Source organism: Caloenas nicobarica, chromosome 16 (genome assembly GCF_036013445.1).
Source record: "Caloenas nicobarica isolate bCalNic1 chromosome 16, bCalNic1.hap1, whole genome shotgun sequence".
Classification (NCBI taxonomy): domain Eukaryota; kingdom Metazoa; phylum Chordata; class Aves; order Columbiformes; family Columbidae; genus Caloenas; species Caloenas nicobarica.
Window position 1 is genome coordinate 1434893 of NC_088260.1, and position 21973 is coordinate 1456865.

The 21973-nt window shown below is 47.7% G+C and overlaps 1 protein-coding gene across 4 annotated transcripts in view; it reads right to left on the reverse strand.

Annotated features, from left to right (window-relative positions):
• Positions 1 to 21973, reverse strand: part of ULK1 (unc-51 like autophagy activating kinase 1) — a 76090-nt gene that overhangs the window by 19381 nt on the left and 34736 nt on the right. For 3 of the 4 annotated variants that reach the window (XM_065646015.1, XM_065646016.1, XM_065646013.1), the window contains exons 11-17: positions 19731 to 19813; positions 15943 to 15993; positions 9229 to 9317; positions 7007 to 7172; positions 5666 to 5726; positions 5451 to 5540; positions 1502 to 1627 (exon numbers count right to left, since the gene is read on the reverse strand). In XM_065646015.1, coding sequence (XP_065502087.1) covers positions 1502 to 1627; positions 5451 to 5540; positions 5666 to 5726; positions 7007 to 7172; positions 9229 to 9317; positions 15943 to 15993; positions 19731 to 19813 — 666 coding nt within the window. The remainder of the gene's footprint in view (positions 1 to 1501; positions 1628 to 5450; positions 5541 to 5665; positions 5727 to 7006; positions 7173 to 9228; positions 9318 to 15942; positions 15994 to 19730; positions 19814 to 21973) is intronic. The other variant, XM_065646014.1, reaches the window with a different exon arrangement.

Consider the following 21973-nt stretch of genomic DNA (forward strand, 5'->3'; position numbering starts at 1 on the left):
GATGAGGGTTTCTCCTGCCGTTCCTGAAGGGTGGCTCCCAAATTTGCTGATTAGAGGAAGTGATGCTGAGAGATAACTATGGCTTCCTGGGGCAGAAAGAAAACACGATGCCAGAGATTTTTGAGCAGGTGCTGAAAGCAAAGCGTGAATCATCTGATTGCATCCATTCCTCGAGTTCTCTGCAGGATGATGCTCATCTCATCGTTACACAGCACTGACTACAAGGAGCAAAACACGATGATTTGATCCTCGACTGGTAGCTGCAGGCTGAGAACCTGAACCAGCAGCTCGTCAGCAGGTTGGGGTGGGCACAGTGTGCCTGGGGGCATCTTCTCCAGAGCTCTCACTTCATACATCACATAGACAACCAGGACTCTTTGGTGAGTACCAACACTAACAGAGTCCACAAGTTTTGCTGTAAAAAATACAAGGCACGTAGGAAACAGGAAGGCGCTTTCTACAAAACCTGCCACACACTCAAAGAAGTGAACATAAGATAGTATTAAAGTAACACCGGCACAAAACAATCTCTCTGCTGATCCCTGATTAATACCAACATATTGCGTCTCTACTTCTGGGTTCACTCTGAATAAGCCTTATCCTGAATTAGGCTGGCTGAAGCCCAAACTTCAGCTGACACAGGTACTCCTCTGCTTCTGAAATCTGAACTTCAACTAATTCAAATACCAAAGCAACTCATCCAAAAAAGAGACAAGACGCCTCACAGTCACGGCTGTTTGAGTGCCCCTGCTGCAAAACTCTTCTAGACCCTGCGTGAGTCTCCTTCAAACCAGCCTGTGACCTGGGCTGTTGCTGTGAACCCGGATTTCCAGCCTGCAAGAACCAGAAATTATGCGTGAGAAGAGATAAGAGCCCCGTGTGTGTTGGATGTAGAAGGCACCACCACGGAACCCCGCAGGCGGGCTGCACGCTGGCGGCCGGCACCGGGGTCGGAAAACATCCTCTGCCTCTCGGGCAGAAACTGCTCGTGACTCAACCAGCCCTGGCTGCATAACCACATTAATATGCAGCTCATGTAAGACACATCATCGAGGTTGCGACTAACTACAGGAACCAATTAAGGTGAAGTCAGGTAAGTGTTGTAACCCCAGCCATTTTAGTTGTTTATCTCAAATTTTCCTTTCGTAAAGGGATCTGCCAGATGGATGGTTGTCTCTGCTCAGACACCCGACCCACTGGCATGGGAAAAGCTGTCAGACTCACAGGGGCTCAGCCTGCGCTGAAAGCTGACGGGAGCTGTCACACACACACACAGACAAAATTCATGGCATGTGGTAACAAATCTCGACACTGCTACAAAAATACCCCAAAACTATGTTACCACACAGGCTCGCTTCAGCAAGGAGGAGAGCCCATCACACAGGGAAACTTCCAGAGGTACAGTGAATAAACTGTAAAGCAGTTTGCTCTCCAAGCCCCAAGCTGTGACAGAAGCGCCCCTGCCCTGGCGCTGCCCTCTCCTCCCAGCCCCAGCACTCACCGTGGAGACGCGTATTGGTTGGGAGACTGCAGGTTCTGCTCAATCCGACGGTAGTTATGAATTTGCGTTGGGACCGGAATGGGCACGGAGTGTCCGTACTTGCTGCTAGAAAACTGTCCTGGCCGGCTGTTGAGAGGAAACACACACAGAAAAGCTCTTGTGAGGGGTGGCTCTCCAGCCAGGTAATTGGAGGTTTATCTTCGTACACAGGGAGCGTCCCCTTGGCTGTTCTCGGGCTGTGGGTTTATACTGGGAGGCGGTTCAAAGTCATATCAAAGGGAGTGACACCACGCGTCTCCTGCAAACAGGCACCTTTCTTCCTCCAGCGCGATTCCCACCCACGGGCTGAAGTTAAACCACACGCCCGAGTGCACCCCTCCCTGCAGGAAAATTGGAGTCCTGCTGGTTCAACTGGCCCAGTTCCCAGCAGCTCAGAGCCCCGGCCAAAGAGCACAGCACTGAACTGGGACTAAACATTCATGGCTCACAAAGGGCACCGGTAAGGATCTTGCTGCCAAGAGCTACTTGCCATACATGCAGAGGCACTGCTGCAGCAATGGCATCTCCATGAAAAGAATATAAACTTGCCGTGTATATCAGAGTATTTGCAAGTTAACTACAGGGTGGAGAAGGCAACTCAGGAGAGAATAAATTTGGGGGACAGAAGCTGGTATCTATATACCCATCAAGGTCGGCCAGAATATCACACACACAAAATGGGACAGGCTCATTCTGCAAACTTCAGGCTTCGAGTTCCATCTAAGCAGGTTAATCAGCTCATGTCTCACACATGTTCCCCCAGGTGACAGTTTCCCTGTTACTCCTAGCCCACGCTATACACAAGCCATGCTATACAAAACCCGTGCAAACATCACATTTAACTAAGTAGCTGCCTAAATTCTCTTCTCAAAGGCTTCAGAATTCTAGGATTAATTGCCATGGCAATGCTATTTACAACTGCCAACACCAATTGCAGGGATGTTGCACAATTACAGAAAGATCTTATTGGTAATGAAGGCTTCTGCAGCCTTCCTTGCTGTCAGTTGAGGGGTCCTGGATCTGGGTCTGCCCAGTTTAAAGCATCCCACCATCAGAACTGATATTTTGGGGAAGGTCAGTAGTACTCTGTGGTTGATGGTGATGGTGTTGAACAAAGCTGACCTGCAGGAATGTGTCTGCAGATCTCCAGAGTGTACGTGAAGAGACCTTTCATCAGGGCTGAAAGATCAAGACATGATTCAGATTTCTTTGTTTCTCTCTCCATATGTCTAATGATTTCTGAAGTTCTATATATTCTACCATGTGTGCTCTTATTTCTTCCACCAAGAGAATAGGCTCTTAAGCTGATGTTTGTCTCTCAAAGGTAGCATGGAAGCCTTGATTCTTCACTGACATACAATAAAATAAAGGTGTTCCAGGTATCTGATTGCTCAGTGGAAAGGTGAGGCTTTGATGTCTCTGCCATCCGTCAGTGTAAGACATTGTGTCAGACAGAGATAAAGTGAATGGATCTTTAATCAAGAAATCTGAATGTTATTGTCAAACTTTGTACATATCCTGACTTTAAACATACATTTCAAATGCTTTTTTTTTTTCCATCTGGTCAAAATCCCTTGGAGGTAAAGAAGTTCTCAGGTGAAATGATGCCTCCTCTCTCCAAGAGCTCTAACAAATCCCTGCAGGATCCAGGTTTCTCCACAATGTGCAAATTGCAAAAAACGCACCCAACTGAGCTGACATACACCAAACCTGCTAATTGGCCTCAAGCCTCAAAGAAAACAACTGAGCATAAATTTGCAAGGACCAAGAGATAAAGCAGGGACAGGGAGTTTAATTACTTGGCAGTAATTAAAAGCTCTTTGAAAATGGCATTAAACCCATTGCTGTGGGATACATCCAAGGAAGTACCTTTCGTTCAACTTATTAAGCATTTTCAACAAGGAGCTGTTTTAACAAAAAAGAAAATGTCAGCATATTTTAATTGTGCCTGGTTCTTACGCTCTTGGTTCGCAAGGAGAGCTGCTCCAGAGCGCACCGTGACATCCTGAGGAAAACCCACTGCTGGCCACTCGGACACGGCCGCCTTCTGTCCCAGCTGGACGGCACCCAGAGCTGCTCGCCAGCCCAGAGCCCCCAGGAGAGGGAGAAACGCGGCTTGGGAGTGAGGAAAGACGGAGGAGAGGAAACCCAGAGTCCTCTGTGCCAGGGAAGCCAAGTGCTGGATGAACAGACCTCGCAGCATCCACAGTGAAGGACATACCCGGGTGGCACCAGTTCAAAGCACTTTTAGGGGTCAGACCAAAGATCGTGCTTTACATTCTGGATTTGGAGGGAGTGACTGCTTCAATCTTTCATTATTTATGTCTTATTCCCCATCCTGGACTGGGAAGGAAGTAGCTTTTCAGTGTTTCTTCAAAGTAGATAGAAAAGTTGGATGTAGCACCAGGGGGTTTGGCATCTGCTCCACAGAAGCTGCTTGGAATGAGTAGGAAAGACAGCGAGAGCAGGAATACGTTTAGATCACAGCCATGGGCATTGATTTGCCACCTTGTGATCCAGCTGAACATGATGAGGCTGGTTTGGTGAAGACTGTGGTGAACAGTGAAAAGTAGGCAGCATTTGTGGTGAAATTCCATGAATTTTCACTCACTGCTGTCCAGAAACAAGGCGAAATCCTTTAATAAAGACTGATCCCCAGAATGCAAAGGGATCAGTTCAGGAATAAGCTGTTAAAAAGCTTAGCAGGCGATGGCATAAGAAGCTCCATGCAATTAAACTCCACACTGTGGTACGTGCTTGCCAATTAATCTGATCACGTCAGCAAGGCTTTGAGCTATATTCTTCTCCTTTAAATCTTCATGCTTTGAGGCTACGTTTTGTCATTTTCTGGGCTCTGTTTAAGTGACAAGCATGTTCAACATATAGCCTGGGATGACATTGCCTTCTTAAGGAAGATTACAGGGTCATCCATCTCTTTGTGTGAAATCCCCTTCATCTCTCCTCCCCAGCAGGTACCATATTGCCAGACCAGAGATGAAAGCTGTCCTGCTTCCCCACGAGGTACGAGTGAGTTGGGAAGCAACACCAGCAGCTCCCTGCAAGCTAAGCACGTACCCTAAAGCTTCAAGCTCTAGAGTCCATGGGATCACCTTCCACAGACAATTAACATCTTCTGAACTTAAACGCGTCGGCAGGCAGTCGCTGGTGCTGGTGTGCATGGGCAGGTGTCACCTATGACATTTCCAAAGGCTAAAGCTGAGCTTAGAGCAACTGGTTTAGTTAGAACTGAACCTACGACCACGCCTATTTACACTCGTTACTCCTGCTCCTGCCTTCCCTATCACTAAACAAGGCCCACGCAGCAGCATTGCTTTACACAGACATGGTGCAAGGAGATGTTCAGATCTTCAAGCAAACTACAAACAACTAAGTAGGCCCAGATCTGTCCTTCAACAGCAAGGGGAGAAGAGCAACAATCCTCATGTGCTCTCTTATCCTTTCCCAGCACTGCAGAAGCCTGCAGCAGTCTCTGCCTTGGCCAAAGTGTTGCGCTGTAACTCACGGCATGAATTCGGAAGCAAGGGTCTTTGGCTGGAGTACTCACCGCCTCTGCAGGCTGAACACAGAGGGGATGAGTAGCACATAAATAACAGTGGAGTACATTTACTTTCTGCTTGAGAATAATTCCTGCCCCTGCAGGAAGAGGGTTAATTCCAGCTCTACTGCATTCTGTCCTAGCCCCTCCTGAGAAGGGAGACAGGCTCTGTAGCTGGCACTGATCAGTGCCCAAGGCTGGGGAGTTTCTCCTGGGTGTTCCTCATTACCCTTTAATTAAAGGAGAGATGTGGATCTTACCCAGCACAGCAACACCCATAAAATCCCCTCCTGGAAGTCAAGAGGTGTACAACTAATCCCTGTTGCATAGTGACCACTGAACAGCTGTTCTTACCTGGATGGGCTGGGAGAACTGCTGTACGGGGGTGAAGGAGATGGGGTCCTGCCCTGGCTTTCCAAGCCTGCTGAAGTCACCAGAGAACTCCTGAGGAATGAAAGAAAGAACCCAGCTGTTAGAACCAACCCTGCTCCCTCGCTACAACATGTAGTAACCAAGTTGTGTCTGCCCAGCAGCCTCGGCTCAGCCTCAGGACCCTTTGGTGCTCTTACCCGCTGTACATCAGACTGTCCTGGATTGGTTTCCCTCCTGCAGCCTCAGCAGTTAAATCACCTGAGGAACACGGAAGCGCAGAAAAACAATTTGAGATAATTGCCTTAAAAATCTTCAAATATTCAGAGCAACTGAGATTTTGGGTAGAATTTCCTGCTGCTCCAAGACCCGCTGAGTTACTTCTGAAGTCGGCGTTTTGCCAAATACACATGGGCTGAAGCTGATGTGGATGCCTCTGATCCTTATATCCTGAAGTTTTGGAAAATTAAGGCTGAAAGGGAGCCCTTTTGGAAGAAGGTCAAAACCTGACAATAATCATTTAGGGCAGTAGGTATATGCCCACTTGGTGCAAGCAAGTAGCTGCTGTGCAGAAAGCCAGCGGTATGTGTTGCGCATAGGGCTTTGAAACATCCGTGTCATAAGTGGCAAAAGTCCAGGGCAGCCAAATGAGCTGGTGGCTGGATACACAACATAGGGGAGTTCGTGCCTTTGCCAAAACATCTGAGCACTGGAAACGTGACTAGCACAGGACAAGTATTTACTGGTCCCACTGCAGTTCCCAGGAAAAATACAAGCAACACTGAGCATTTCCTTATCGTAAGGATCGCACAGCAGACACCTTCCACAGATTCCAGTTCTACCCCTCCAAATTCCTGTTTTAATACAAGTAGTGCAACTGTGAAGGAGGAATCACAGCAGTTATCACCAAGTCCCAGCTCAGCAAAGCATCACACACACGGTCAGTTCTGAACAACACCCTTCTGCTGGCTGAGGAAGGACTCGCGCATGGACGTGCTTGGGCTTGTGGCTGAACTGGGGCCCTGGCCTCTATGTACATACATTATTCAAGCAATTCCTATCAAAGTATAAACACAGAGGTGCTAAAATGAAAATCAGAATGTTTGAAGAAAAACCCAACATCTTTTAGATTTCTCTGGGATTTTTTCATTATAAAATCCAGCTTGCTGGCTGAAATCCTGTCTTAGACTGTGATGCTGACTGAAACCGAAGACAGGATGACACGGGAACGGCTTCTGTGAGAAAAAGACATTTCCCTGCGAGCCTGCTTATCTTCTTTTCCAGTCAGATTTCCAGGTTCGATCTCTTCTTGAGTCCCTAAGTAATCTTTACTCTCAAATCCTGCCTTTGAAGGTAATTACAAAATATCCTAAGGAACTAGCCAGTGAGACAGATGTCTGCACCAGCTCGAGAACAAAACCATTTCTGCTCTTCAGTCAAAACAGGCAGGTTTAATCGCTCTTTTAACTTTCTAATTACTATCCTTGGCATCCACATCCCCCTCTGCTTAGAAGATCTGCATTTCCAGAAACCCCCCTTACTTGAGAACTGTGCTGGGACCATAACGAAGTCATCCGTGTCACAGGACGAATTCTTACTGCTGCTTCCAGCAGAGTCCTTGGATCCGTGCAGAAAGCCGGGGGAGTCCTGGGTAGGAGATGCCAGCGCCTTCTCCTGCAGCTGCTGCTGCATCTCTCCCAGGGACTGCTAATTCAAGAAAAAAGAAAAAAAAAGTAAAAAAAAAAACCAACAAACACTGGCTTCAGCACAGCTACTTCATCATTCTGCTTGATCCTTTAAACTGAACTGTATAAGGCTACAAACAACATCTTGCCGATAAACCAGGGCTCATAGTTTGCCAGAAGCAGCTGTTTAGTTTACTGAAAAGGAACAGCCTTTTACGTCCATGCCAGAACAGCGCATCTTTTGTTACACAAAACATACGACCAGCATGTCTGATGCTCCCCGGATAAGAAAAATTCACTTGAGGTACGGCATCCCTCTGCTAAGGCTTCCTCCATCAAACACGCATTTTCTACCAACCCAATTTAACGTAGCTGTGAAACAGAGAAGAGCTTTCAGAGATAGTTTTGCTTGTTCTTTTGGGTTATGTTTTGTTGTTTTCTTCTTAAACATTAAACATCTGGTTTCTATTCACTTTTTTGCAGTAAGCAGCACTCAGGAACATGTACATAAGTGTCCCTGCACCTTCAAGACAACTCTGTTTTGGTGTAGTGCTGATAAGGAGTTAAAGAAAGGCCTGGAGAATGGTGAGCATTCAATAGATGAACATGTCACTGCCATCAGAGGCAGGACAGACCCTAAAAAGTCTGGTTTTTCCTCCTCCTTCAGCCAAACAATGAACAGCCCTGCAAACCTCGTGTTTTGCAGACAGATGGACAAAGCCAGATGGTTTAAGAAAGATTTAAAACAGCTGAACCATACCCAGAGTAGATCACAATCTTTATCCTAATGCATTTGTAGGCTGAGAAAGACTTGAATCAGCTTTCACTTGGGCCCTGTTAAGACCTTGTTGACCCTCCAAAGCCTCTCCTGCTGTCCCAGTGGCGGGATTCTCACTGGCCATGCAGGACATACAAGATGAAGGAATTTTCCAGCAGCCAAAGTTGTCTTTTTTCCACCCAGCCCGCTAGCTCTGCCCTGCAGACGTGACATTGTGCACACGCTGAGCCAGCACACCTCCACCAGCAACACTGCAAAACGCAGAGCAGGACCAGTTGAGAACACCCCCTCCCAGCCTGGCAGTGAGTCTGGACCATCCCTGGGCTTCCCAAACCGGGGGAGCTGAGGGCAGAGTCTGCTTTTCACACCATCTGCCCATTCCCGGGGTCTTCCAGGCAGGAGGGCCCCAGCCAACAACTTGGGGCTGCAGGGGGCCAAAAGCTCTTGAGGACACAGTTCTGTGACGTTCAGAGAACAGCCCTCTGCATCAGGAGCACCTGCTTCAGCTTCTGATGGAGCCTCTCAGCCTTTGCCACACCAGGCTGAGACACCTCGGCACAGGGAAACTCAGAGAACAATGAAAAAAAAAAAAAAGCAGTAATGCCAGGGAGGAAAAAACACAATCCTCCCTCCCCCTACCCATCACACCACCAACATTCCTGAGTCCAAAGTCAAAAGGCAGCTTTCACCGAGAGCCTCTGAAAACAAGCTTTCAGTTCAGTGAGCTGGAGGAATGTCAGTTCACTGGTCAGTTAACGTTCTGCTCTCCAGAAAACCTTTCATCATTTCAGGTAACCAGAGAGAAAACCCGTCAGTTCAGATCATCTCTCACGAGGCCACTGGACTGTGGCGGGTCTGAGCAAACAGCTTTGCCGAATGTCCCTCTGTGGCGCCTGTTTCACCTCACGGGGGGGGCGGAGATGCTGCCAGGACGCAGCGACTCTGCGTGAGAACAGAGGACCTGCAGCCACGGAAGCAGCGCTATGCCCTGAATTAGCAACGGTTCTTTGGTCCAAGGAGCTTTCCAACTCTGCCAAGACAAGCCAGTGTTGCCAATACCAACTTCTTTCATAATGGCTTTTCATGTAATAGGCAACAGCATGTTGCAGTATTGCTCATGAAAAGAAAGACAATCTTCAAGATGCAAACTCTCAACAGACTGGAGAAGACACTGAACCAACACCAGGCAGAACTAAAGCGTTTGGTGACTTGTACCAGACGACAGCAGCAGCAGAGACCTTGTTTCAAAGCAGCCAGGCGCACGTTAACACGAGCAGCGCATCCTCTGAGCTGTACTTACGGGAGGCGATGCCAGGTGGGAAGTGGAAGAGCTGCTGGAGGAACTACCGGAGCCTGAGCTGGGATAAGAAGGCATTGGCACGGAAGCAGCTAAAACCAGCAAAAGACAAAAACAAAAGAAGTTGTCAAACTAAGATCAATCAACAATAAAAAAGGTCTTTTCCATCCTTCCCATGAGTTTATCACACGTACCATCATTATCTCATGACAATATCATCAGCTAAAGGAGAATACAAATTAGCATTCTGTCCACTTATATGATTGACATCCATCCACTCTTCCACACATTATTTCAGTTACAGCTCTTAGGGTAAAGGTCTCAGAACCTCTGACCAAGGTCAGATACCCACTCAATAGCTGACCCACACAGGTGGCAAGATGGTTTCTGCCCTAAAGTGCCTCCAAAGCATCTTTGCAAATGAAGGGAAAGACAAACAGCAAAGTGGACTGAGTTACTCGTGTCAGTGACAGAGGGCAGAAGCCAGACCATATCCTGACAGCTGCTGCTTCACCAGACCCTGTGGCTCAGCACACAGACTGCAAGTGCTGGTAGGTCTGCACTCAGTTAAACACAGGCACCTGGACATCCCAGGCCGCATGTTATAAAAAAAAAAAAAAAATAATTCCAGAAGGTAATAGCTCAGTGCTTCCTGTACCTCAACACATTCTCCCTCAGTCACTTCTGCAAGTTAAAGAGGTTTTGCTTATTTAATCTCTTTGTACAGAAATCGTTCCACAGCACTGGCTGTTCTTGCATCCCTTCCTTTTCTGTTTTATTCTTCAATATCAGACCTGTCCATTTAATTCACTTCATTGTTGAACTGGATTTTGTAACCCTCGCAGAGGCACAAAGCTCACACTGAAAGGAGTAGTAAGCATTGACCTTCAGGCAGAAAAGATAATTAAGGTATCACAGGAGAAAAGAATATTGAAGTCCAATGACTTATGAAAGTGAGGCTCCGTGAGTAACTTGGTAGAGCTCAGCTCAGCTGAGGAGGGAGATGAGTCAAAGGTAACACTGACTCTTCACCAGACGTTGAAGTACGTAGTAGTTCAAATTCCCTGCTCCACCCACACCAGACGGAACAGTGTAAAAGCTGCAGAAGAGCCCCAACATCCCCACTTCAAGGCAGCTTGAAATCCGATTTCACTCTGCAACCATTTTGGTATTTGAATGACTTAAGACAGAGATCAGAGGCAATGCCTGAGTGAGGAGAGGAACACTTTGCTTTGCTTCTCCTCCATTGTGCTGGCAGAGAATCGGCACCGTGTAGCAGATGTCTGCCTTTACAGGATCTGGGCTAATGACTCCATACCTAATACAAAGAGAGTTAATAACACCTAGAAGAAGAATGCTTCTGTTTGAAGTGAAACTACCTCTGTCATTAATCGCATTAGATACTACAAAGTACTTTATTCAACTGGCTAGAAAAATGAAAGTACATCTCTCCGCAATTAACTGTTGAAATAGTATTGCAACTACAAAAGAATGGGAAAATATGCCTTTTAATAGAAGGCTTTAAGAAGTTTTTCCATGCAGCCTGTCAAAAAAGGTTGAAGGATGACTGGACCAGTGACTCTTAGCACAGAGAGAACAATCGGATGCTGAGTCCTCAGACTGACAGACATGTAACAAGATCCAACAACAGGAAAATGAAGCCGAAGAAGTGTATGCTTAAAAACGTATGTTTTAACCTAAGTAACCAACCACTGTAACAGTTTAACCAGGGTCACAGCGATCTCCTCCGCCCATTCCTAACATTAACAGAAATGGAATGTTTTCCTAAAGAGGATAAGCTCTACTGCAAATAGAGATCGATCTGGCAAAGTCCCAGGGTTTGTGCCATGGGCTGGCGTGCGGTGACACAGACTGTTCCCTCCTGTGTCAGGTCCATAATGCGATACATCTTTCCGAAGCCTTTTTAGCCTCTGCATCTATTCTACACGTGATTCTGCACCCCCGATGGACTGTGCTGTAGAACACGCCGCCCCAGCTCCAGTAAAGGACCAGTGAGCGCCGTACCCTGATGATGGGTGTACTGGGAGGTCGGTCAGGGCTTGGCAGGGGGAGATAAAACAACCCGCACCCCGGCTGCTCTTCAGCACCGCTGGTTCCACTCCCCACGCTCAGGGAACACACACGGAGCTCTGAGAACCAGCCTCCCCATCTCATCCCGCCAGCTGTTACAGAACAATCCACCCTTGTACAGGCAGAACATCTTATTATGCAAAGGCGCTTTTAAGAAAAGGAGAAGAGATTTCTGAACTGCATCCGCACATGCCTGCTGCAAGACTTCCATCACTTTCCTGGAATTAGTATTTTCGTTAAGAGTTATTTCTGTTCTCTCTCAAGGTCCCCTCTGCTCTATTTTGGTTCTGTGTTTATTATTGATTTAAACCTGGCTGGAGTTTAGACTTTTCTATTCTTGTCTATTTGCTTTGGACAGCTTTCCATTAGTCTAGGAAGGAAGACAACCAGGCAGACTTTGCCACTATTATCTGAAACTCAAGTTAAAGCTCCCTCTGCACTCGGCATGCCTTTAACACAGCCTCTATTAGTCAGGTTCTTATTTAAAACCCTGTAAATTCCCCCAATACACACTGTAATGCTGTGAGGTCTAACTCAAAAGGTCCTGACACTAAAACCAGACTTTCATTCATGCAGAACCACAAGGTTTGGCTCTGATAAACCTCCCTGACGACCATGTATCCCTGTTCATGCATTTTTCAACATCAGCCACACAGGACAGGTTGAAAGCAAGACGCTTCCATCTCCACACGCCCAGGCACTCCCAGTTAAAATTAAAAAGGTGCAAACACTTGGCTCATCATGTTTTCAGCTCCAGTCTGAGTGTGGGCAATGTTAACATGAATTGCAGGCCCCCACCTGAATCCAAACATTACCGGATTGTAATTATAAAGGAAATAAGTCTGTTTTCATAATTGTCCTTTCCAACTTGCTCCAGCAACGAAACACTCATCCTGTGTCGTGTAACCAACACGAGCTGGTTCCAAAGCGGGTGAGCTGGGAGCCATAAAGGCTGAGAGGATCTGGATCCTGGATCCTGCACAAATCACTGCTGATCAACCATCCTCCCAGGTGTCCTAAAAATATCTGAGCTTCAAGCTAGATATAAAAGCTTCATTTGGAATCCAAGTTTTACACACACTGGAGAGAAACATTTTTGTGTTTATCTGGATTCAATTAAAACCAGTCATTAAAAAGTTACTTAATTGCAGTTTCTGACAGAGCAATAGTTTGAGTGCAAAAACTGAAAAGACTTGCCCAATAATGAGCTGCTTTTTAGAGTTAAAAAATTTGCACCAATAACATGCAGAAGTCACAAGGATTTTTTTTCCTAGTTTTTACTTGAGTATTTTATGTACAATAAGATTATTAAAATGGTAAAAGTCCAGTTAAACCAGACACTGAACCCCCCCAAACACTTCGGAACCGTAACTGCTCACGTTTCAAGCTCTTTTAACTCAGAGTAAAGCAGGTACCAGATCACCATTCATTAATGGCAGGGGCAAAAAAACCTCCAAAGTACTCTGCACAGGTACTAATTACAATGTGTTTACTAGAGAAGACTTGCACAAGTGTCTAATTATGCCTCCTCGTGCATTATTACAGTAACACACTGCCCCACACGATATGCTCATCAGCCCTGGCTACAGACAGACAACATTTTGACTAGACACAGGATTTTAAAGACTTTTTATTAATAAACTTCTACACATCTAAAGTACATGCTCAGTCACAGGTACAAACCCCACAATATAAAATGTAAATAAACAAACAAAAAGAAAAGGGCAGGGTTCAGCTAAAGCCAAGGGGCAGCAGAGCTCTGTGCTGCTCCCTGAACAGCAGCAGACGTGTCCCAGCATCACTGAGGAGCGAGAGAGGAGGGATGCGAGAACAACCGTCCCGCAAAACCACAGCGCGGATAAGCTGCTCAGAGATGCCATATTTAAAGATTTTTGACAGAAAGGTTGATTTTGCTAAAGTGCCTTGAAAAACGTGCAAATTTATTTAAATGAGATGGACCACCCCCCCTTGGCCACTTCAAAATTATCCACTTACAGGATTTTCCACATTTGAGGATTCCCCAGTTTTCCAGAATTCCACAATTATGTTATATTGAAAAAGCTTTCTTTATAACTCCATGAGGTGGTGCATTAACACATATCCCCACAGAATGAACAGCCGATGGCTCTCCCTTTATTGTTAATCGCTGTGTGCCCAGATCTGGACCAGCCCTGGCGGGGTTCAGGCCCGGGTGATGTGCTCAGCTCCGCATGTTCTCCCGTTCTGCCCTTGCCACCCAAAGGCAGATTTGCCTGCAGGGCTATGGAGACCACCACGCTCTGCTCAGGCTGCAAAATGTTCTTGTATGGAAAGCGTCTCACCTTAAAACCGGCTTGGGACCTACACGGATGCCCGGCTGCCTGCACCCGCAGCACGGACACCTCTGAACGGGAAGGTCCTTTATGCAAAGGCTGCACAGCGGGTCCCCAAGCTTAGCTCAGGTATCAGTGTCTCCATCACTCAACAGCTACTACCCCAAAACACAGATCATCCTGGTACGGATCATCCAAACTCTAAGAGAAACCTGAACGCTCAGATGTGAATGACCTAGTCCTGCTTCCACCAAAGTCAGTGGCAGCCCCATGACCAGCTCTTGGGAGAACAAAACCACGAGGGCACGCTGCTCCTTCCCCCGGCTCCCCACTGCAGGCCTGAAGACTCTAATCCACTCTGAGCGGGACCATAACGATTCAGATGCAGCCATGTCTCTTTGATACTTCCTACACTCATGCTGCTGAGCCACGTGTTGAGATGAAGTAGCACGATAAACTTTTGGCTCTTCTCTAACCTATTCAGGAATCAAAAGGAGCATGGTTCCCACATGCAGCCTTTACCATCCAGGCTCTTCACGGTGCTTCCCAGAGACCTCCATCCAGCCCCATCAGCAGCAGAGGCCTCCATGGGGGACTAGAGAACCATCTCCTCCAAGAGCAGGCTGCTGTGTACAGCTTGGGGACCGCCAGAGATGGGAGGTATTTCTCCCCTCATCTTCTCAAGCCCAGCAGTGGCCTCTCACGCCTGGACACTACTCCAGGCTGTGGACATATGCCTGGAGGAGAGGACCAGCAGGAGAGAGGTTCGGTGTTCAGACAGTCCTTATCTGCCAGTAAAGGTGCCCTTTTGATCGGGCCTTGACCCCACACCATTAATTTTGGTGCGGCTGGGGGCAAAGGCTGAACAACAGTCCCTTGCTCATAATGGTGCCTCCGGTTTCTGCTCAGCAAGTGTGCAGAAGTTGGAAACGGAGGCCAAATCAGAAGAACCCTCTCCTGTTTGCACGGGGTTTTCTGTTCCCCTGGCCAACGAACCAAGGGAACTGCTGGAGGTAAGAGATGAGTTGGTGGGCATGCAAGAACATGCTGGGGGAGTCCTCTTCTGCCCACAGCAGGATCAGGCTTGGAAGGGCTTTTCCTGCACGGCAATGGTGCAGCAGGCGCTGGGAGCGGAGTTGGCTCAGAAGCCGGCTTAGGAGCCAGCTTAGGAGCTGTGGTGCACAGGCAGAGTCCTCTCCTGCCTGCAGAGCAATCCTGCTTTGCAGGACTCGCCCCACATCTTGCTGGCGTGGATGGAGACAAGGGCCTGGTTGGCTTGCGAGCTCCCCTAAAGCAGAAGCGTCTCTTCTTGCTCGCAGGACAGGCACCTAAATACACAGTTAAATGTGTATCAGGAACAACTGAGAAGTCCTGCTCTGGATCCAGGAGAGCAAGAGACTGCCAGGGGCGACACGGACATCAGACAAAGGGTGTCTACCCACAACATACATCCAAGAGAGGCTCCATGTTCAGGAAGCTGCCTCTGAAACCTCCAGCCTTTGAACTGGGCACCCTGAGTCAGTCACTGATGAAAATCTCGGTTCTATCACTTACTCAGGAGATTAAAGGCCCAGCAGGATCCTTCCAGAAGAAGATGCCAACCAGACACAATTCTACTAAACCAAGTCTCTCAGCCAGAGGACTGTTATATGCCATACACCACAAGCAATTCTAAGTTGTTTTCCACTGAAAACAAACCTCTGCATCATAACACGTGGTTGGAAATTTTCTAAAGTTTTGACTTGAAAGAGGAAAGAAAGAATTTTCAACAGAAATCTGCCTTTATTTTGGCCAGTTGTCGCAGGGCACCCGAATTCAACTCCTCTAAAACAAGACTTATGATGAATTCGGAGGTAAATGCTGAAACGAGACTGGGTAACCAGAGCCTGCTGTTTTGCACAGCCAGCCTAAGGGACCACCTGGCACGCAGGGACAAGAGTGACAGCCTCCACCATTTGCCATCCTGAATTGTCCTACAGATGTGGGTGAACAGCAAGATCACGCTGCATGCTCCTGCTCAGCTACAAGCATCCCCACTGGCCAAGCACTTCATGCAAAGCAGCTGAACACATTTCAAAGCTACATTTACTTCTACTTTAGCTTTCTAAACAGCCCCCTACTCACCCCTTTGAAGTTAACTGAGCAAAATACATACATCTTGACGGCAAAATCTGGGCATGACACAGGCAAGGATTCAGCACTTGTTACTAAGTAGCTAAGAAAACAAAGCATTTTTTTCTTTCCTTTTGAACTAGCGGCAAAGGAAGTCATGTCACGGTTCAAAAAGAGTTGTAATCAAAAATACACAACTTACATTTTTTCATAGAGGCACTTGCATCCAAGAACGGGTGATGGAAAAACTCATCTGAAAAAAAAAAAAAAATCAAGAACAATGACTCAGTGAAAGGAAATGAAGTTTACAAAGCAATTAAAGCACAGCAAGTTACAGTATTTTATGGTAATTTTTCCATGCAATGTAGTGAACCATGGGAGCTGACTGACTGCAATTGCAGACAGTAGTGGTCAAGAATGCAGACTGGGGCTGGATGCTGGACCTACTCATCAAAAAAGGGTGGGAAGTTATTTGGGATTGCTATGTAAGTATGACCAAAAAAAGCGTCTCTCTGCTACCAGCCATCTCTGCAAAATCGGCTGAGCGAGGCAGGCAAGGGAAATCAGCTGGGGCAGTTACATGAATGAAGACAAGGAGGAAAAAAAAAAAAAAAAAAAAAAAAAAAAAAAAAAAATCGCTGCCAAAAGCATGGCCAAAGGACACCAGGGTTTGTTCCCTGGGACTCACCATCCATACTAATGGATTTTCCTTCCCCACAGGGCAGTAAAGAACTTCATAAGGTTTGGCTGCAAGCTACAACTCTGGGCTGCCAGGGAGAATACACTCAATTAATTGTGAATGCTCCTCTGCCTTACAACATCTCTGACACTTGTAGGAATCGCTTATTGGGACACAGATAGCACGACTATGTCAAAACCTGGTACGGCCAAGTCCGTGCATGTGCGTCAAAAGCTCCTATCAGCAAGAGGAGAGAAATACCAAGGTGCAAAGTAGCACTAAAAGACAAAGTCCCTGGCTGCTCAGGACAGCAAGTCACCTTCACTGCAGGGATCAGGCGAGGCTGTTTGCCACACTGCACTGCCACTCATTTCGCAACGAGGAATGATGGGCAGGAGCTCCACTGAGTGATTTTACACCTGAATCCCCCGTGCACTGAAGGCAGAAATGCATTTTCTAAAACTCCACCACAGAACTACAGCCCAGAACACCCTTCCTTTCGCACTGACACAACTGCTGCTTTCTCCACTCATTGTGGGAGGATATTCTACAGATCCAGGCCAAGAAAACCTTCTGTCCTGGCTTGCTGGAGACCCTCTACGTTTGCCCGTCCCCACAAGCAGACCCCACTCCTGACTCCATCTCTGGCCCCGGGCAGCTCCACACCAAGTCCTCTCCCACCACACTCAAACTCAGCCTTTCAGGAGCGTTAGTCATGATCACCACTCATTATTTGGCTGACTGCAGGCAGCTCAACTTGTTTGCCCAGCACGGATTTCCTGTTGCAACACCCAAGGTTTACAGGCTTCTGCTTTCTGTAAACAGCTCCTCTTTGGCCTGTGAGCTTTCCAGCAAGTAGCCACTGGCTTTTTTGTCAGTCTGCTTTTTAAACAAACCCTCCCTCCCCAGCCCCTCGTGGCCACTGCCATGCCAAGGTCCTGCAGCCACAGGACACCGGTTTGGAGTTGGCACAATAGAAGTGATGGAAATCTCCGGCAGGGGAAACTGGAATCTCGCAGATGAGATCAGCTGTGGATGGAGAACATCCCCATCCTGCCGGGAGCTGCTGGAGTTTCCTGCTTCTTCAGCCTGCTCCTCCAGAGCTGACTCAACCCAGGGGGTGGAAATGACAATTTCTTTCACTTTTCCCAACTCCAAACTGTTTATTAGTTGTGCTTGCAAAGCAAAATTTACCAACCCTGCTTGTAATCATCAGCAGGAAACTTGCAACTTCAAACCCTTCTGGCTTTCCTCTAGATAATCTTGAGATTGCAAAGACCATCAGTTCCTGCTAGAGGAGCAGCTGAGACACACAACAAGTAGTTGAAGTTTCAAGCTTGTGTGTTGCTGTTGTGTGAATCGGCTGAACTCTGGGGGAGCTCCATGGAGGTCGCTGTGCCCGTCTGCAGGCGCAGCGCGGAGGAACAGGGAGCAGCAGGACATCCCGCTCTGGGCAGGGGGCTCAGAACCAGCCCTGACCCTGCAGCACACCTGAACCTCACCCTACAGAGCTCAGGACAATAAGGAGCACTGACCATCAGCCAAAGCAGGCTCTTTATAAGTTGTGTAGGTGAAGAGAGCAGCCTACGGTTAGTTTGCCAGTGGGAGGACAAAGCATCTGTCTACCAGGAGCCATCTAAGGGACGGGGGACATCTGCTTCAGACGGTATCGGAGCTGTGGGACACTAATGCTTTGTGCACGGCAGCAGAAAACATGACAACAGTTGGGCACAGGGAAGTGCTCCCGTGTAGCTATTGCTGCTGTCTTGGCAAGGGGCATCAGCTGGAGGCCTCCTGAGCTGATGCTCCAAGGAAAGGATGGGACCATTGAGTAGGTGGAGCTCAGAGAGATCTCCGAGTCCTCAGGAACACAGAGGAGCTGAAGACCCAGCACCAACAGGGAAAGGAAAACAGCTGTGTCACATGCAGGGAAGAGGCTCAGGTGCTTCAGCAGAGACTCGGAGGAGAAGGCCGAGGTGGATGAGACCAAGAATACCACCGGATGCTGAGGAAGTGCACTGGTCTAAATAAATCACGGTTCTCGTACTTGCTTTCCTCTCAACTGACAGGAGATATTAGAGTAAGTCATAGGATGCCACATAGCCACTGAGATCTGCTTCCATAAAGCAGAAGGAATATCTCAAATACAGGCTTCTGTATGGAATATATTCACAAACGGTCCCTGAGGAACAATTACATCTTACAAGGATGTGCCAATTTGTAGAGAAAAGGATCCCACACGTGATTAAGGGCAGGCAACAATCTCAATCATAGAATCATTTCAGTTGGAAGAGACCCTCAGGTTCATCGAGTCCAACCATAACCCAAGTCCAGCACTAATGCAGCGGGATGTGCTGTGACTGTTATCCCAAATGGGATCGAAGTCTATTATCTCAAATTTCCAAGTGTTAGACACTGACTCATGCAGTTTATTCCCAAGAGGTACAAAAACAGCTAATGAAGGGCTAAAAAGGTTTACCAGACCATTTCTGACAGCAGGGAAACAGGAACCTCAAAGATGTTTTCTTTTGAAATGCACAGCAGCATGATAGCAGAAGTAGAGATCCAGAGCCCAGACAGAAGATCTGCAGGGAATAACCCTCAGAGGTGCTTGTATCCAAGTCAGTCTGTCAGCAGCTTCAACAACTCCCTTTTCAAAAGGCTTTTCTCACTTCTGCGCCCCAGTAACCATAGTCCTTTACATTCAGCATGGCATAATTATGATTGGCCTTGGTTCAGCCAACTTCCTTGGTGAGACAATATTCACGTTCTGAACAAACATCTTTGCCCAAGGGGAAGGGAGAGGCGGGGGGGAAGATTAAAAACCACAGAGTTGCCCTGAGATGACCTGGTCCTTTCAGGGGCTCTAGGAAAGGTCCCACATCTGCTGGCCACAGCTTCACTGAAGGTTCTTCAGACCTTTTGGCTCAGCTGGACACATCCGGCAGAGGCTGCCCAACCCAGAACTGCCTGGCACAGTGACTGTTCTCAGTTTAGAAGGAATTAAGACATCAAAAGAAAAAAAAAAAAAAAAAGAAATCTTCATGCCAGACAAGTCAGGAGGCTGAGACACAGGTCTACAGGGAGAGCCAAGAAGCTGCCAGCTTGAGCCCTCCTGAGAACCAAGGCTTCTTCCACAGAAACCTGGAGGAAGAGGGAAGGGTCTGCAAGCAGCTGATGTCTCCTGGCTCACATTATCCCTGCAGACCCTGAGAAACAGAAGGTATTGCAAAAGTACAGCAGTTTGTGCAATGCCACAGCACAAAAGACAACAAAGAAGCAGCAGAACCAAGACTGGAAGGAGGTCTTACCAAAATCCATGCGGTCCTTATAATTGCGCTGCAAAAGGCCCAGTAGCAGCTGCCTCAGGTGGCTTGATGTCTCCCTGGGGATGCTAGGATTGAAAACAAAAGCAAAATAAGAGAGGCTTGCAGTCTACTTAAACTGCTTTTACATATTCAGGAAGGCAACCTGCAAATGCAAACTCCCTTTGTGCCTGCTGGGCTAGGATTGTACCAGGGCTCACTGGAGAGCAGCTGAACAGAAACATCTCTATTTGCATTTCTGTTTAGGTTTTACTCCCCATTGTCATTGTCAAGGCCAGAGCTAATCTGGCCTTAGTGGCCGCTCCCATGAGCACCTGCAGATCCTTCCCCTCCGCAGCAGTGCCAGTGTCATCCCTCTGCTTCTCAGCCAAGTTCATTCGACAGGCAATATTTTGCACATGATAAAGAAAATCTTTTACTTGCTCTAATGGGAATAAGGAGGTCATTAAAATGAAGCAGTTACCAAAGGGAAGCTTCCAATTAAGACATTGGTGGTGAAATGTATCACCAATTACTACCATTTTATTAAGGCATTTCTTTTTCAATGCAGCTTATGTAAGACTAACAAGTAACCTTTGTCTATTTGCTGCCTTGATATACCGCATTTATTAACCAAAGGCCACTAAGATGTGAGCAACTGCCACATGAACAAGCTAAAATTAGTGCAGCTATTACGCCACTTTCCAGTTAGCTAGGAAGAAAATATTATTTTCAAGGGCCACTGCAGCACGAAGAGAGATAGTAAATCATTGTGCACTCCCTCACCCCACAGGCAGATGGAGGAGAGGCCAGGGCAGCTCTTCACAGCCCCAGCAGATTGCAAGAAGCAGGGAATAAATGAACAGATTAAGGCAGGGAAAGCAGAGTTCAGCCCTTGCGTAAGTGGATTCAGCTCTGCTGACTTTCCTGCACAACCAGCAGCGCTCTCAGGGGCCAGAGTGGCCAGAGCTGAGCTCTCCAAATTACATGTAGGTGGCTCCAGCTCCGTTCAGTATTGGTTCTGTTTATCGCGGCTGTGTCCAGCACGGCCCCTCCGGTCCGCCAGGCGCTCCCCTCGCCCCGTGCCTGGGTCAGCCGAGGTAACTCAGCACAAGGATTCCAACAGCACGTGCTGGCTCGGGCAAGGCTCCGCTCTGCTGGGCTGGCACCGCTCGCCGCCCTCCAGCCGAGCCTGAGCGGCGCTGGGAGAAACAACCCTTCCCACAGCACCGCCACCAACTCTGCCCCACCACCGACAGGGGAGAAACAGAGAAACAGGACAAAACGCAGCCAGGGAAGAAGGGGCAGGAGCCAGCACTAACAGACTCCTGTTCAGTGAAACTAGAGATGGGAGGTGAGGGATGTATTTATAGGTTTCTGTGTTACTCAGTTATTTTCCTGTGAAGCCCCAGGCCTGGCTGGTGCAGGAATCTGAGCCCAGCAATTCCTAGAAGAGAGAATGATGGCAAGCATCCCTTGTCCTTGTTTGTACTGGAGATGCTTTTCCATCCCTGACCCCAGAACGGTTCCTTCCCAGGCCAAAGGAAGAGGCCACCGGACTCTGGATCGGCTGCAGTTAAACTGAGACTCTGAGCCAAGAAAAAACTCCCTCTCATCAAAAAAGGAGTGCCTTAGGAGCACACTGCGCAGAGGAATAACCCGAGATACCACAGCTAGCAGAGTCTCCTGAAAAATACATTAGTGCTGGAGACCTGCAGTCCTCCAGCGTTATCGTCATCATTTATTTATCCGTGACACATAAAGCTCTCATCCAAAATGAGTCCACTTCCCAGCAATGACTTTAGCTTTCGTATGGTTTTAAAGCCAACAAACAGGCAGGTCAAGGAGGAGACCTCAGATGTCACAACACAGACTGAAGATGGTGCAGATTAACAGCCTGGTTGCCTCCTCTTATCTCTCACATTTAAAACATCAAGCTTTGCTACGCTACAGTATTATTTTCTGAGGCCATCTTTCTAAACATAAGGAACAAAACTACCTTCTTCCCCCACGATCCAGAATTCACTTTGCCATGCAAATCAGGACAACGAACGTTGGTTATTTAGATCAACGCTATTAAAGTTGTAAGGCCTTTGGGCTTGCTCCTCCTGACAGGGCCTCCCCACCTGAAAACGCCACTTCAGCCGCCAGCACAGACCTGCGGAGCGTGAAATGAGCTTTTCTTGCCCACCCTGTTCCCGAGCCCAAACACGGCGCTTTCCCTGGGGATGGAGGTGGGTGCATCGTCC